The sequence below is a fragment of the Diadema antillarum genome, unplaced genomic scaffold (assembly GCF_040938485.1).
Source record: "Diadema antillarum isolate AM-2024a unplaced genomic scaffold, OU_Dant_1.0 seq00000767_RagTag, whole genome shotgun sequence".
In the NCBI taxonomy this organism is placed as follows: Eukaryota; Metazoa; Echinodermata; class Echinoidea; order Diadematoida; family Diadematidae; genus Diadema; species Diadema antillarum.
The window spans coordinates 122,340-140,881 of NW_027271657.1; the positions used below are offsets into that span (position 1 = coordinate 122,340).

At 38.5% G+C, this 18,542-nt stretch overlaps 1 protein-coding gene across 1 annotated transcript in view; it reads left to right on the plus strand.

Moving 5' to 3' along the window:
- Positions 1–18,542, plus strand: part of LOC139738749 (uncharacterized) — a 46,321-nt gene that overhangs the window by 24,596 nt on the left and 3,183 nt on the right. The window contains exons 12-13 of the mRNA XM_071649389.1: positions 741–2,277; positions 2,929–2,984. Coding sequence (XP_071505490.1) covers positions 741–2,277; positions 2,929–2,984 — 1,593 coding nt within the window. The remainder of the gene's footprint in view (positions 1–740; positions 2,278–2,928; positions 2,985–18,542) is intronic.

Below are 18,542 nucleotides of genomic sequence, written 5' to 3' on the forward strand. Positions count from 1 at the left end.
TTTTATTTTGATTTACATTTTTTTTTTTAATGTTGTACAGAGAGAAGAGTAGTGAGGGAGAATTAATTTGCCCATGTGCAGAGAGAGGTATAAAGTGTCAGAGACTCCAACTCTCCCGTTTTCGACGGGAGATCTCCCGCCGAAAACCCATTTTAGCAAAAGCTCCCGTTCTCCCGCTTGAGATTTAATTTCTCCCGCCCTGGCTCTGTGTCTCCCGTTCGAAAGGATTTCTTACTTATTGCTATCGTATGTTGAAAAAATAAGCCTTAGATAGCACCAGAGAGCATCTAGAACCCTATGGGAACTTCGCGCTTCGCACACATGAACTTGGAGTCTCCCGTTTGCTAGGGGTATCGGGCGGGAGAATCTCTAGATCAGAAGGTGCTTGGGTTGGAGCCTCTGAAGTGTGTCTTAATTTTTCACTGTGGAGAGATAGACATCCTGGTGTAAGATGTGTTAATTTTTCAGTATGCAGGATAGGTATAAATTGAGCCTTAATTTTTTGATGTGCAGGGAAAAGCAACCTGATATGAGATGTGTCTGAAATTTTTTCAAAGTGCAGGGATAGGCACCCTGGTATTTGATGTGTCTTAATATTTCATTGTGAAGGGGTAGGTATAAAGTAATCTTTGATTTTTCAGTGTGCAGGAATTGGTAAAAAGTTAGCCATAATTTTCAATGTGCAGGGACAGTCATTCTGGTACAGTGTATAAGATGAATTTTCATTTTTTAATGTGCAGGGAAAGGCTCAGTGAAGTGAGCCTGATGCGAGCTGCCAGTCCTGCCATCATGAACATCTCCCTCGCTGACAAACAGGATGACATCAGCCTCAGCAGCAGCTACACCTCCCTCAGCTCCTCCTCCTCCTCCCTTTCCCTCATGTGGAACAGTCCGATGGCATCTGCCAAGCCCACACTGCAGAAGCAGGTTTCGTGGGAGGATCAACGCCAATCAGGGGAGTCCTCAGCATCCACCAGTGGAGGGACTAAGCCGGTGGAAAATGGCTTGCATCTCACTGCCGAGCACCGCGCTGAGCAAGAGGAACTGAAGGCTAAAGTGACAAAACACTTGAATGACTTGATCTCAGGGAAAACTAGTAGTCATGGTGATAGCAAACAGTCACAGTCTTCCAAAGTGAACCAGTATTATTCATCAACCAATGATGAAAAAGGCTATGCAACGCCAACTAATTCTTCACCCATCGAAGGTGTGTATGCTGCAAGGTTAATAAATACAGTGCCTACAAGTCATCACCGTCCCTCAGATAGAACTAGTGTGTTGCTAAGCAACAAGGCTAATAGCGGTCACCTGATGAGTATGAAGAGTGCCCTCCCTGATGTGATTAATCTGATAGATGGTCCAGTGAGTCAGGATTTGCCAGCAGATGGAGAGAAATCGAGCAAATTTGGCAACCTTTCTAGTTCGTGGCATGGAGGAGGCAGTAGTGGAAGTAGTAGCGGTTTAGCCAAGAGGAGACCTCTTCTCTCAAGACTGAGATTGACAAATGGGAAAGATAGCATGAGTGGTCTGAAGCATGTGAGACACAGCAGTGAGAACAGTGTGTTATCAGGGGTAAAGATACCACTCGGCGGGGAGGAGGAGGTGCTGCATAGACCGGTATCAAACAGTGGGCTGGGGGTGCTGTCCGTGCCTGGCTTCATGCGGAAGCTTCGCCCCACAGCGAGACAGCCTAGCGCTGAGGTTAGTGTGCATGCGGAACCTGTGGCAGCCAGCCCTAGTGATGCGGGCGTTGAAGTCAATGGCGATACCTTCCACCCGAGACTGAACTCGGACTCGAGTCTGAGCAGCACGTCCTCGGACGTGGTCTGGTCAGACACTGACCGTCAAGACGGTCAGGAGACTGCTCCCATGTACAAGCAGCGGGCGGGGATCCTCAACCGCACACGCAGGACTGGGGAAGGGAATCGCAAGTCTCGCAATCGCCACATCAAGTTTGCCTTGGACGAGGACAAATCGCCATCGAGCCCAACACCGGATTCATCATACCGTCGCCGCGATCTCTCCCCAATTTATGAATCCGAGTCGCGCCGTCAGCAGCGGGAGAAGGAACAGGAGAGAGAGTCCGCGCCAGTCGACATTCCAGCGATATCGCCACCAACGAGCAACCTGAACGCCATCATGCTGGGTCACCGTGAGTACCGAGTCAACTACTATAGCAGTGATGATGACTATGAGACAGAATCACCCCCACCCCAGGACAGTCCTCCCATCATTGCTCCTAGTGGGGATGGAACCAACACTGAACCCCAAGAACAGGTGAGCTCCCTGTGTAGTTTAGTCTTATTCAGAAACTTCTACTTAATTTTGCTACACTCCATAGAACTTGTAATAAAGTGTTCATAGTAGAATTGTTTGATTTACTTTCATCGCTGACTGTAGTAGTCTTATTAAGAAACTTCTGCTCAATTACTTTATAGAACTCCTGATAAAATATAGCAGAATTGCTTGATTTTCTGTCATCTTCTATTCAGATGAGGATAAGATTCTTTTATGTTATGTGTGTTTTTCTGTTTGCTTCTATGATTTCACCATGTCAAGATATTCTGCATATTAGCTTGTAATATGTCAATTGAATATAAATAGGATTCATTGTGAAATATTTTGCACAGTCCTATAGATATTTCTATCATGACATTTTCAGCAATGAAGTAATAGATGCAATTTCTGATGTTGCAGGCTGTTTTACAATTTGTTCTCAATATTAAAGTATAGTTGAATGATTCTTGAGAGAAATAAACGAAAGTGCATTAATTGTGATATTTGCAAGAATTTATATCAGAATGAATAGCAACACAGCATTTAGAGAATGGATAGCTTCTCACAGTCTGCAAAGCAAAATGTGTTTCACACAAGGTTGATGTAGAAAGAGAGGTTCAAATATCTGTCATGTGCTATATATCTGTGCAGAATCACAATGGGACTGCTCAGCAGGATTCCTTGTTGGACGGAGAAGACAGATTTTGGTAAGAAACACATGTGTTTAAAACTTCATTTTGCCACAATAGTTGAGGACGGGCTGATTTGGCTACAACACATATTTCCCGTAGGCACTTGGCGGAGTATACTCGGGACTCGTCCTCAACGAGTTAAAGGTATAAGCACTGTAAAAACAAACGCATTCATATCAATGATGGACTACTGTTGTGAAACTCCCTAGCAACACCCCAGTAATACATTTTTTGCATGGAAAAAACAAACAAACAGTGAAATTAAGTCAAGCCTTTAGTCAAAGTTTAACCCAGATCAGGTATATTTCGCCTTATCAGGACTTTGATTTACATACACATAGCTATAACTGTGTGTTTATTAAAGTCTTTCTATGGTCAAATTAACATTTAAAATTACACACATGGTATGTTGCATCACATATGTGCAATCTTATGCAATAATTGGCAGGTGATATTGTTTGCTCAGGTGAATGCATTCCACAACTACACATGCCTTGTGGAGTTTTCTTTCTTATGCAAGGAAAGTAGAATGACCGTGTTTAATTTTTATGCTCTTATTTTTCATTAATCGCTTGTCTTTTTTATGGGAGCGGGACAGGAAGGGTTTTTGTTTGCCTGTTTGTTTGACTATTTGCCTGTTTGTTTGTTTGTGTGTTTGTATTTTGTCCTGTTTGTGTGTTTGTTCTGTCATTGCTGCAAAAGTACAGGTACAATATAGATGACATAACAATAGTTGTATCAATACTCATAACACACTTCCATTATGTAATGTATCACTACAAAGGTACGAAGGACACATTGTTGTGTTGCTGTTTTTTTGGCGCTGTTATTTTTTATGAATGCGCTGAAGCGTAGGGGATATTTGTGTGTGTATATTTACTTGGAAGGAAATACACGTGCCCTACTTCAGAGTTATTTAATTTTCCACGTTGAGAAGGTCATAACGTATCCTGTTACTATTTGAATGTTTGTTAGAGACCATTTCATAAACCTGGTAGTTATCTAAACATTGCAAAATATTGGATGCAGGAGTTATTGGGTTTTATGTTTGTATAATTAAAGGTGCGTGTAAAACTGCAAGGGTACACTGTATGTGGGTGTAATAGGTTATAGACTTGTGCAAGGTGTTATTTTAAGTCCTACAAGTTTCTCCTGTTTCTGATATTGCACAACTGCCATATGAAAGTGAATAAATGACCAATGATTGCGTGATGTTTGACGGATCAAAGTACTAACCCTCTGCATGCTAAACTATTTTTTCCTCAAAACTTATGTGAAATTTGCATTTGGAATGAAAAGTTCATGCATTCAGCTTGAACGGTGCTCATATTCATCTACAGTTTAGAGCTATGAAAATATTCTCCCAATTTCCTTTCATATTCTGTGAATGCCCTAACTCCGTAGCTGCATGATGCATTAAGTAAATGTTGCATTGACAACTGGAATTAGAAATCAGTATTCAAATTGCAGCTGTCTTTAATAGGTAGCATTGAATAAGTTCAGAATGCCCATTTCAGTTAATCTCCACATATGTTCCCTTGCCAATTAGGGCTTCTTCTTTCATTCACACCATAGCAGTATTCTCAATTCGCCTTTCAGTGTCTTACAAAATTATGAGAAGAGAGGAGTGAATGTCTGTTTCTTTCTAATCAAATTATTGGGGAAAATAACTGTGATGACAAGAACACATGTGCAGTTGAAAGCAATGTCTCAACCCATTGAGGATGGACTGATTTTTCTACAACACGCTTGCCCCATAGACACTTGACCGAGTATACTCGGGTCTCGTCCTCAACGGGTTAATAATGGCAAGTCTTCCTTACTCTCCTCTTCAAGGTCACAAAAGTCCATAAGCGCCCATAGAAACTAAAAAGTAACAATTAGGTGAATTTCTTTTTCAAAGAAAATTAGCATTAGGTTTTTTTTTAATAGACCAAGGATCCACAATTGTCATTAAATGCTGTTCTTGGGTGACAGGCATTGTGCAAGTCTTTGAATGTCCATGTGAAAGTACGTCACTACGATACCAATTAACGGATGTTCTCACAGAATTTGTACACTGGATAGATCTTGTCGGCCATTGCATAATGCATTACAAATATGATAGGGTTAGTCATGTGATGGTGCAAATGGCATCAATTTTGTCCGTAGTTTCACATCTTTGGGAAGCATTCATTCTCATGAGATTCATTGGTTGAACCAATTAGATCTTAGTTGCATGAACGTCATGAATAGACAAACCTTTGCACATGATTCCTGCAGAGGTTTATGGTGTGGGTGAACCATCAAAATATGTCACAGTCAAGAGATTCCAGACAGGATATTTGTTTCTGGGAATAGAAATATCCCGATTACCTGTATTGATTTCCCCCTTCATGCTTTGCTGCTTTGCCCGCCACCATGAATGAAACATGTACTGGATGAATGGGATTCCTCTTCATTATACCCCCACCCACTAGTGTGAAACCTACATCCGCAATACTCACCTATTCATGAGTAGAACTGAAGTGCAGGTGCATTCCACACACACCAGGTCATCCCCACCCCATATTCTACATCATACCATGAAACCATGCATTTACTGTGGAAGAATCAAATGAAATGTGTTCTGTGTAAATCCCATTTATCCTTTAACCCTAACCAGGCCGGGCTTTTTTGGGTGTTCTGTGGCCGGGGAGGGGTTGATTCAGCCCCCCCCCCCCCCCCCCCTTGGCACGTGCATTACCTGCTGCGTAATCTACCAAGCTATACAAAAAGAAATGGAAATTTTCGTCATAATAATTAATTATGCTAATATATGCATAAAATCATACACTTTGCTCTAATTCAGAAATTAAAGCTCGTAGAATCCTAATTTTTGGTGAAAACATTCTGTGTAGCATTCCTAACAATGTACTTGAAAAAAAAATTTGGTATCAAAATAAATTTCTTATGTATTCTATTGTTTTGTGAATTTCTTATGTATTTCTCTGTTTTTTCGATCTTTTGTTTTATCATTTTTTTTTTTGCAAAATTTATGACAGAACCTATATCAAGCATAATCATGCTAAAATCAATTAGTTTCAGCCTATAAAAGTGAAAATAATCATATCTTTGTGAATAAGAAGAGAAAACTCTATTTGCATAGACTTTATACACAAAATTACGTTTTTGAGCCATTTTCGGTCTGACAGGCATGTATAAAATGTTATTCAGCGTCGTAACGGTATGCACGATTTTCGCAAAAAATGGTGTCAAAAGATGCGCGAGACTTGAAAGTAAAAATTCAGCGAACGGCGCGGTCAAAAAATTTCGCGCGGCGGAGTAGTCACGAAAAACGTCGAGAGGGGGGTTGATTACCCCCCCCCCAGCCTTTTTAGGGTTAAAGTCTAATCTGTTTGAATACTGTAAAACATGATATATTCGCGGCATGAAATTTTTGCGAATTGGAGCTGACAGCCTTTTTCGCGGCATGAAATTTTCGCGAACTGCCACTGGCGTTCAATGCATGTAGTGTAGACAAAAACTTTCGCGTGCATTTTAATTTCGCGAATTTTGGCGCTCGCGAAATTCGCGAAATTAAAATGCACACGAAAATTTCTCGTTTTACAGTAACCCTTCCAGTAGTGTGGTATGGTCTTGTGTTAACCCATAGAGGACAGGCTAATTTTGCTACAACATGCATTTCCCATAGACCCTTGCCCGTATATATACTCAAACTCGTCCTCAACGTGTTAAATTGTACCTGTAGTCTATCTCGTATGGTTACTGTATGTGATCATCTGATATGAAACAAAGTGGTAAGCTTGAGGAGTTCTTAAGTATTACAAGTAACACAACAGATATGACTCTGTATTGATATTTTTACCTTTATAATTGTTTCTGCATTTTTATTCTTGAAAATCATGAACACAAATATAACAATGATATGACACATACAAATTGATGTACAAAAACATCTATAGTCATTGAGCAATTATCATCTAAAGTTATGATTTGTAACCTAGATTAGTTCATTGGTATAATTCTAAGATGAATTACACACTATCACAACAAATTCATTGCATCTTGTCAATGGGGAACAAAAGAAAGAAAAAAAAAATGCAGGATACCACCATCATATACAATTTGTAAGCACAGCTTGATAAGGATAGTGGCCTTGAAACAAAAGAAAATATGCCTGGAAAATTCTGAATTAAACAAAAAATGAAACAAGAATGTGCATGTGATAATTGGAATGTAATCCATATTATCATCATAATTACCTCGAATCTTGTTATGATTACACAATTTGTTGGTGATATTATTTGTCGTTTTATTTCTGGACTGAAACTTGAGCACTGTTTGTCTAGCCATGTGAGCCCTGCATGCTAATCTAGAGACTGGCATCTGTAATGTAAGAGTTGAAGGTCGTAGTGAGGCTGAGTGTAATAGGAACCATTGGCCAAAGTGATATGAGACATTATAGTAGTTTAAATGATACATGTAGTACACAAAGGACTGAACACAAAAGTGAAACAAACTCTTAAGATAGTTGCACATTTGAATGCAGCTGTGAATGCTTGAAAGTTTCACATTAAGGCAGCATGCATTCTCTATTGACATGCCATTAATTTGGACTTGCCTGTAATATTATCCAATTCAGAAAGTCAACTTACATTGTAGTTTCATATGTGTAATAATTTTTGTCTTTTTTAGAGTTTAGAGGGGGTTGGTTTTTTTTCGTACTGATAGCATCATTATGCACTATAATGATGTCTGGCAATTACTAGTCTTGCATGTAATGAATGGCACTGGCATGCCAAAAATGTAGAATATGATATTTCATCATAATTATTAATTATGATGAAATATTTATTCATATTGCAGTGACTTGGCCCAGCTGCAATTAAACAGTGCATGATGACAGCTAGAAATTGTCTGTTGGTTTTTGTAACAACAGAAATAAAAATGGCCATTGTAAAAGACCAATTTGCTATTAAACATGTTCAAATTAATTCTTACATCTTTACATAATAACAAGCTATTCTATTAACCTTTACTTCACAAGTACTTTTCAGCATGTGAAATCCAGTTTGCATGCATTAGTTGTTGCTATGCCAGGCAAACTTAGGGCAAGCTTTCAGGTTTTCAAGAAGAACCATTGTTAGAAAGGCATGCATAAGATTTTAATATGTTTGATAGTAAACCTTTTTACCAAGGGTTGGTGTAGGGCGGTGAGTTGGCTCAGTCGGTAGCGCGTCTGCCTCACGATCACGCGGCCCGGGTTCGAACCCGAGTCTGGACTGAGCAATGTTGTGTGTAAACATACCGTCCCCTCTAGCAAGAGGCAAAAACACTCTGTCCCTCGGATAGGACATAAAATGGAGGTCCCGTGTATGAGAGAGTCACAGCTCATGCACGTAAAAGATCCCGCTTCATTCATTCATCGCAAAGAGCAGGGTGTCTAACCCGGTGAAGTGGTCCCACCCCACAACCAACTGGACCCCATGGAAGACCAGCTTAGTGTAGCTGAATATGGGCTATCCAGCCATCTTCACAGATGGAAAAAGAACAACAACAACAACAACCAACAAACCATATACGGTAATATGTAATACGTGTGTATGGTATGTCTTGTATGGACGAAATACATTACTGGTCATCATTCTCTACATCTGCTATTATTAAAAGATACTTAAATTCTCTTTTATCACAGGAAACATTGCTTAGATATTTGATGAATATTTTGTATGAATCTGAAATCCTAACAAATGGAAATCTGTCCTTTGAATCACTTGCATTGAGTCAACATCGCTTCATTTTCTTTCTTTCTTTTTTGTGAGGATTCTTTGTGTACAAGTCTTGCCAATGATTTTCTCAGGCTTGCTAGGGTTGGTGTAGGAAATAATGTGGGTGTCTGCAGCAATAGGTTGGGTACAGGAAAAGGGTAAGACAGTGGTAAACATTCTAGAGTATTTTCTCTCCTCTGTGCTAGATTATAATATGGTCACATCCCATAATTTTTATCAATGATTTAGATTTCTGGGAAGAGTGTAAAGGATTTGTAAGAGGGTTAATGCAGAGGGGCTTATTATTTAGTGTTTTGATGATTTAATTCATTACAACTTGATTATTATTGTTACAGTACTTATTTGAAGTCCTAGGAGTTGAACCTTGGCATGCAATACTTAGCAGCTACTTCATGAGAGCTATATTCAAAAGGAACTGTTGTTTTGATGGTATGAATTAGATATTAACCACAGTTCCAGCTGGCATATTGCACTCCTACTTTTGTATCCCCCTCCCCCCCCCCCCCCCCATGCTTTTTAGGGTACTCATATGCTTGTTCCCTCCCTGTGACATGTTTTGTCTGTTCATTAATCTTTTTTTTTTTTTTTTTTGCTGTCTCTAATGTTTATACGTATAGTAGTTTGATTATGGTTTCCCTCCTAAGCCTTGCTATGCATACTCCTTTAGATTCAAGGAAAAGAGTGGAGATTAGATATTTGGGGTATAATCTCATGGTCAGCCAAAAGATGTCAGATTCTTTTTCAAGCTCACTTGAGCCAAATGGCTTCAGTATAAAGCTATTGCGATCACTCACAGTATATCGAGTAGGCCCGAGTGAATGAGTCTTTAGAGTTTCTGTTTTAGGGGCACTCCAAAACATTGCTAAAAACATTGCTACACTGTAAGTGCAAGGATGACTTGACGGAAAAATATCCTCATGGACAGTAAGCTTTGCTGTTGGGTAGCAAGTAAAATGTTAAGGCAAAGCATTTCTCAGAACTTACGTTGCTCAGTAATGACTTTTGACACATAAAATATTCCACACTGGTGATATTTTTATATCACTATTAAAGTGGGACAGAGTTGAGGTATCGGTCAGCAGTATGATGTTGAATTTCCTGAGCTGTAACTGAAACTCACTTGCTGGAAAATAATTCCAGGAAAATGTATATATACGTGTATATTTAATCTGGGTGACATGCATGTAGCTATCATGAAAATTTTAGCAGCTTGAAGAAATGACTTGGGCAGTTCCATTCTTAGCCTTCATCTTTTGTTATTGGTGGTTGACCAGTGGGAGATAACAAAATATTTCCAAGAAAGCCTGCATGAAATTGTGGTGACCTGTGCCAAGTAAGTTTTAGCCATGTGGTTTTGTCGCTGCCAAGCCACATTTCTACACTTACCTGCATATTTTTCTTTTATTTCAAACATTAAGCCACATGGAATGTGATGATTTCCATAGGGGTTTTTGCATCACATTGGCTACAACATGTACACATGCATGCTATGACTGACAGAACACATTGGCCTTTAGCATTACATTGTTAAAGACAAGAGTCATGCTATGTAATCAAATCATTGTAAAACAAAATTAGTTCTGTTCGAGTATGATAAATTGCAAAATGATTTGATGACATGCTCACATAAACAAAGAGAAAAACTATTGAAATTATCATTCACTTTATATTTCTTCAGAGATAAATTCTGCATAACAGACATAAAAGGAAAAGAAAAAAAAAAGAAAGAAAAAAAAGTGTACTCAGGAAGCATTATCAAACATTTTGATCAGGACAAAATTAGGAAAAATGGGGAAAAATACAAATAATGACAATAATTTCTTGTAACACATCTTCCTCTCTCTGCATCAATATTGTCTTTCTGTCACTTGATGAGCCATGTCCACCTTGAACTATTCAAAATTTAACAATGTGAGGATTTCAGAGCCTTGGTATTTGTTCCAAGTTTATTTTCTGACTTCCAGCAATCAGGGATAGCCCATAATGGTTGTGTCACTGCCCAGAAAACAGTATATGCAGATCCAGACAGGTAGCCTGGTTTCTTATAGATGAAAATTACATGCTCCTTTCACTTGGTGTTGACTTAATAAGAGTGATATTATTCCCCATGCTTTCTAAAGAGAGCTAAGTCAATTTCTCTTTCATTATGGTAGAAAAATGAAGCACTGTTTAATTCTCATCAATCTTTAGATCGTTGTTCGTATGTGATGTCACAAGCCATCAGAACTATTAACCAATACTGTAAAAATGGAAATTTTCACGGTGTTGAACTAGAAGCTAGCACGGAAATTAAAGCACGCAAATATTTTTGAATGCCATATGTTCCAGTAGTTGATGTCTTGATTCCATGGAATTAAAAACACGCGAAACTCTCCTTACCCGGCCAAGCGCGAAAAATTAGGTGCATGAAAATTTCCACTTTTACAGTAGTAGCCTTCTCATCTCATCTAAACTTTAATAATTTATAACTTTTGAACAGAGTATCCAATTTTCCTCAAAATTTCCCCGGTGTGTTCTACTTATATTGCTGCATTCACTCAATCCACATGTATGTTTGGTTTTCATTCCCCTTTTACTGAGTCATTTGCCCAAATGGGCAAATATGAGAATGACACATCAGTGACGTCTACTCATAGTTTCACACATGCTGCAGGCTTTAATACCAGGCTCCAATCAGCCTTGACAGGCCAGTCACCTTTAAACTCCCCACCTCTGGATGATACCAGTCATTGTGCCTTCACCAACACTATCCTTGAGATTTGAAAAGATGCGAAAGTGGTTGCTGACTACAAAGATGAGAAAGTGGTCGTTAACTACAAAGATGTGAGGACATTGTATTCCGTGACCTTACACGTAGTCCATGTGTGAGCTTAAAGGAGACCTCAGGATGATTTTCAGACTTTGACATTTGAACAACTATAAATTAGTTACAGTGTATGTACTGGGTACAGAGTTTCAGAATTTATAGCGATTAGGATAAGGAATAAGAATGTTTTCAAATGTAACTATCACAATGAACAAAGATAATGACATGGCAGCTTCACCATAAGAATGCATAAGTGCTGGCTCAAGGCAAAAAAAGAAAAAAAAATTTAAAGAAGAAAGCATGCATAAATTCTGCACCGGTGGACTTTCCTAAAGCCAGCAGAATTGTAGTGGAATTACATTGCTACATTTCTGAAGTGTATGTGAGCCTCCTGTGTCAGCGTCCTTGTACATTGTAATTTGTTTTTTGAGGTTTTCAGAGTAATGGTTTCTCTGCTCAAGGACCACAATAAATTCCACAAATCTATACATGGAGCTGTTGATTTATGAACTACGTACATAATGTGAAATTATGACTTCCCATGGACTTGCCCTTTAAAAGAAGCTGGAGAGAGAGGGATTGCTTGTATCTCATTTGGCACGAGAGATGAAAGTCACGTTCACGTTCTCAAGGATGACCCATTGTCTGTTTAGGTATAATGTTGAGGAAATTGTGCTGGTACAAACATTTTTTTTAATCCCTTGGCTTGAGTACAAAGTCTTAAACTTGATCCAAACCTACACTGTACTACATGTATAGTAGCTATGGATAGTTATGGTGGCAGTTGATTAAGTATTTAAAATGAAATCAATGTGGAGAAAGTTGGGGTAGCTTGTGCGGAGTGTAATAATTTTGTTCTTTAAAATCAAGTGCATTTTGCTTGATTTTGAAAAACGTAAACAGATGATTAAGATTTCTTTGTGAACTCAAATTTTCATTTTAAAAAGAATCTTGTCATTATTGCAAACTTTTGAGCATGATGTTTACAACTTGGCATATATTTTCTTTAGAGGGTTATTACACTTTCATTTTCAATAGTACTTCTATTGCTAATTTTTAATTCAGTTGGACTATAATCTTTGTTGGTACAAAGATGTGTTGTTAGGAGTACATGAAGACAACTTTGATATCCAGGTGCAAGACAGTATTTTAGATTGAGAGTAATATGACTTTTAGCCCGTTGGTGCCTTATATAGTAAAACTTGGTAATCTAACATTTAGGATAACATTTCTTAGTTTTGAAACTGTCATGGCATCATACAACATGTTGTACAATGTCTCATTTGAACCCTGTTGAACCCAAAGTTTTGTTTGTCCTCTGAAATTCCACCTCTCTGAGGCTTGAAAAAGCAGGTCATGAATATTTCAGATCAGGGGTCAACTAAAAAAAACAGTCATCTTGACAAAAGAGGTCTTCTCGATCACCTCTCCAGAATGAATCCGAAAGTTATTCAGAGCCTCCGGGCGATAATTCCAAAGTTTACTTTTGCGCAGCTTCTAGAGTGGATTCTTACAGAGGGATGTCTGTTTTGTTAGTGCCTACATGGTCGGGCAATAGTGGATGCCTATTCTCTTCCAAGTAATCCATGAGAAAACAATTAGTGTGAACAATGCCTGAAATTCCACTCGCTCCCCCATTGCTCTGAAAGGGCAAAATCAATATTTCCTACCACATCCCCTCTCAAAGATTGTCGTAGTGAAAAGTAACCCTTCTAATTGCTGTCACTTATCTTTATCCTTGGCTAAATTTAACTAGGTAGCCAATATGGGGTCAAACTTGTCTCTGACAAAAGATTGGCTCAACTCAATGGCACACAAGTTACATGCTGTCCACCCATGCCCCCCCCCCAAAAAAAAAAATAATAACTAAAACAAAACAAAAACAAAATAAGAGCAGAGAGAAAAAAAAATTGCATGCTTTTATTTTTCTAAGAAATGTCTGTGCTAAGCACCTGTTTCTATGTCTTTTTTACTCCATTGTATATCTCATATCCAAGTCTATAGAGATAAATCAGCTTTTTGCAATTAAAATTCTAATGATATTCAGAAAGTTGTCCTTTGTGTCGTAAAAACTAGACCCCCAAAATTTAGACAAGAATTATTCAGTTTTTGCTCCATTTATTCTTTGAAGTTTTCCCACTAAAGAATGACTTGACTGTAGCAGACAATTTATCATGAAATTCAGCATGGTGCTTTGTTAAAGATTGTCAGTCCTTTTTAAAATTTCTTAGCGACCAGATGCTATAGTGGCATGAGTCATATTTAAACCTAAAGTACTTTCAAGCCAGTTTGTGTATCAGAGACAAAATTAAGTATTTCTGTAATTTCTGTAATTTCTTTGGCTGTTTCTGAGTTGTTGCAGTAAAAAGGGGAAGAATTATATGCATGACATAAAGTGGGTGTTCCTTTTACTGACCGGACTGTGTGATATGCCGAAGATCTGTTACAAGTTTCAATGAGAATACTTCTTTTCAAACCAGTGATTATGTACATTGTACAAAGACAGCTGTAGGCATGTTTTTTTTGTTGTTGTTGTTGGGGGGGGGGTGGTTGTGTTTACACCATGCTAGACATAGATGATGACATGTTATTACATGTCTTCCAAAATTCAAAGATCTGAGATTTTACATGCCAGATTAAGTCTATTTTTAGTCCTAACATTTATTTCTTGTCTTATTTGTATCTCTAAATGGAGTAATAGCAAGTAAAACCAAAATAGAAGTAATCTGGCATAGATTTTCACTCTGCTTGTTTTACAACAAGTGTCAAGGACGGCTGACCTGGTAAACAACAAGACAAGAGATTAAATGTAAAAATATGCCTTGGTCTGAAATAAACAAGGTGAATCATTCCTTGCTTTACTGCATTGTGAAATAAAAGTTGATCAGCATGAGGAGTAGATTTTGAGGAAGAGAAATGTACAAACATTTTTTTTTTTTTTTTTGGCATGCAACTGAACCGTCATTTGAGTCAGTGTGCTACTCAATATAATTTCAAAAATTGATTTCAGATATCATTCTTTCTTTTTTTGTGATAAATGTATTGAGGGAGCTATTTCTTGCCAGTAGATGTTAAGAAGTATTTGATGTCTATTTCTAGAGTAGAGGCATAAAGAAAGTTTCTCTTCTTGGAAAGCGTGCAAGTGCTACAAGATACGAAATTGAGATGCGTACCAGGTAATGCAATCAGAGTACACTCCGATTCTATTCTGAGTTTTCCACAGACTGCCTCTTATGACAGCAAGCCTATTTACATTGGCAAAAACCTAACTTGAAAAGGTGAAGGCATTTTTTGTTTTGTTTTGTTTTGTTTTTCCTTGATCTCCTTTTGATAGTGGTGAAGAAACAAAAATGTAACCAAAAACTGCGGATTTCCTTGCCATGGATACTTTCTGGTGTTTTGATTTGTAAGTAGTGTACATACCCTCTTTCTTGGGATTGTCTGGTAGAATCCCGAACACATGCGAGAGGTAAGCGTAATCCCTATGCTTGCATGCATAAGAGTAGGGAGAACTGGGGTGAAAATAGCAAAATCAAAACAAACCAAAACCCCTCCAAGCTAGAATATTCATGATGACCTGTTGAAGATGAGTCCCGAGCATACTCGGGCAAGTGTCCATGGGAAATGTGTGTCAACGCAAAAGCAGCCCGTCCTCAACGGGTTAATACAGTGGCTAAAAACCACAGAAAAGCTTTAGAAGTGTCAAGGAAAACACTTCTGAATCCAACGTTTTTGCAGCCAATGTACAATGCATGAGGAGAGTGGTTTTCATTATGTATCAAAAGTCACAATGAACTTCACAGAATTCTGTAATGATAATTTCAAAGTTCTACCTAGATGCAATCTAAAGTTGGAACTTTCTTTATAGATTTGTCTCAAATTACGTAGATAATGCACATACATGTATGTTGGTCCTCTCTAAATAGGGAGTGTTAGGGATAATGCAGAAATTCTTGATTGAGTCATGTACTCAAATGACATCCTTTTCCCATAAGTCTGTCAGTGATGTGTTCCACACAGGTGTGTTACATGTCATGTAATTGGTGGCATTTGTCACGCATCATCGTCACACCTGCATTGTCTGTGGTATCCCTTGAGGTGCAGCGTGAAGGAATCGGGCTTCCCGAAATCAATATCCGTCTCCATGTGCAGTGGACCGCTGCTACACCTTACAATTGAGTGTAAAGCTATACCTCTAGCAGAGCAAAGGCAAGTTGCAGTAGAACCTGTCCCGCTGCCTATTCATGCAAGTCAAATAGTGTTGGATTTCAACCAGTAAGAAAAGAAGGAGAAATGTAACACAGGAAACAAGCAGTTGAGGTTTTTGTCTTCTCAGGTAGAACTCTTGAAGAACTCATTATTGTTCTTTCTCTGAAAGGAGCTGTGCAAATTTACAGGAGAGCTCTGGCATGACAGCGAGTCTTCACTAGGAGCAGGCAAGGAGCGGAAGAGGGGAAAGGGGGGTGATGGAAGGGGGGAGATAGGAGGAGGGAGATGGTGTCAGAATGGTGTTGTTTGCTTGCCTCCCCCTTTACACCCTGTCACAATTACCAGGCATACTGAGATGAACAATGGGCCTTACAGCTCCCCGTTTAGTCAGCTAGGGTTCCCCCTCTTTTGTCCCTGCTGCATTCCTTTGTTATTGAGTCGTCTAATCTGCTTTGATTGCCATTGTGTTAGCCCTCAAAAGGGGGCTTCCTTATGGAGCAAACCAAACTTTGGGGGTGGGGAGGGAATAGTATGGGGTCATTGTGAGATGAAACTTTAAAGTAACAAGACTTAATTAGATGATATTGTGATTTGATATGACAAATGATGGAAAATTGAATTTACCGTGTGGGCATTGTTTGCATTCCTCATAAGCCAAAGTTAGGGTTGCAGGTTCAGCAAATTCCTAAAAATAGTGGCTGAGAGTCTGTTTCAAGAAACATGTCTACCAGAATGAAAGTAACACTGCACTAATGAATGCAAGCGTAGCATCACAACCCTAACTTTATGAAATCAATATCGCCTTCTAGGTTGTAGAATTCTCTGCCCCGAATAGGAATCTGTTCGTTTAACATATGGAAACTGAAGACTGTATTATATACCTGTAGATACAGTGAGGATGAGGGGGTGGGGCAATGAAATTATGTCAAATAGTGATAACAGCAGAAGTTTGAACAGTTTTACAATTTAACTGCATGGTTTATTGAGAAGATTATAGAAGGGAGAACAGAATAGGGATCAGTAGATTAATGCATTCTTGGAGATGATAAGGCCTTACAGGGTGATTGACCCATCTTTAGTTGATTGGGGGGGGGGGGGGGAGTAGGGAAGTGTGAATAACTTTCCTTTTTGTTGTGTCATGTGACATGTAAGGGAATGGAATTGCAATGTGGGAAGTAACTTCTGTTTAATCTTCGGTCTCTCTTTTGGCTGAAGGCAGAAAGGACAGAAAATGTTTAACACTGTTTTTTTTTTCATCAGTTACATGTACACCATAAGTGAGATTTTCAGGAAAATAGTAATTATTGTTATTTAAAGCAGCAGCCCTCATTAAGATAATTTTTTACAAATAATTGCCAAATAAGTAAATCATTCAGGTGAGACATGAAGAGTGTAATGTGTATTATGTTTCATGGCATAAACCTGCCATCTAGTGTAATTTGCAAAGCAGTTGGCTTGATTTGTTATGCAGCCAAAGAAAAGTGATAGGAAAGGAATGGGCCACTTCCATGCATCACTTCTGATCCAATGAATTATTTCAGTGCAATTTTTTGCAGAATTGTGTATCATTGGTAAACTGATTTAAACTGACTGTGTATTAACTCTGTCCTGAACACGAGATTTTTCATATCTCCAAAGAAACATGAAAAAAGTAATCATGATCTTCTTTGGGTATGAAGTGTTGCTAATATGCAACATTGGGTCTGAGAGAACACAGAATTAGAATAAAAATTCAAATTATTTCTTGACATTATATCTGCCATAAGCATGAGTTCAATTTTGACCACTTTCTTCAAAAAATGTTTGCATTACTTGTAATCAAAATAACAACCATCTACAATGTATTTGATAAAGCAAATAGTAGGTAAATCTTCAGCACCGTCATCAAAACTGACTACCGGTAGTTGATATCACCTTGCCTAATGTTTCTTCCTTCATGTCAAAGCTTGCTATATATTGTAGGTCAGCTTATTGCAGTGCTTTTACCCCCATAAACTTGTAACTTGAGATTTCCCAGGTTAGGAAGGAATATATTAGCATCATTGTTTCAAGATTTATAAGAGAGGCAAAGAAATATTATGTTCGGGTCAACAAACTAAAATAGATGTTAGTAGCCTACTGGTGTAACCTGGAGACTAACGGGTGTTCCCTGATTGGACTGTTCTTTAGAGGTTGATCACAAATCAGTCTCATGTCATGTTATATTTCATGAAAGCAGATTTTCAGCAGGGTGATGAACTGGGATCCTTTAGTTCAGTTTAACTTCCCAACCATGTTAATGGCTTCAGAAAAAAAAAGGAATGAGTGCTTTTGTTGTTAGACAAGGTTAGATGTTCATTTATCCACATTTTGCTGGTAGAAAACCTGCAGAAAGCTCACATTACAGGGAAGTAGAAAACCTATTTCCTGTTTCTCAAAGTGCAGAGGTAATGTACACTGTCTCCACTCTGCCAGCATCTTTAACTGTTGCCCCCTCAGCCATCTGAACAAAGTAAAATCCAAACAAGTGCCTTTCTAATTTTTTTTTTTTTTTTGGGGGGGGGGGGTGAGGGATCCTAGCTGATTGCAACCCAAATTTTGAAAATTTTTATCGTGAGAATGGAATTTTTTGGTGAAATTTGGGTCACAATATAAATTGCACAAATTAGTGCAATTCTTCGGCAAAAAGATGCATGGTTGTGCTGTGAGAACGGTGACTGCAAAAAATTGTGAGATTTTTATATCCCACAATACACCACACATGTAATGTGTTGCTATTTTTACCAGCTGTGGCACGTGGCGTATATT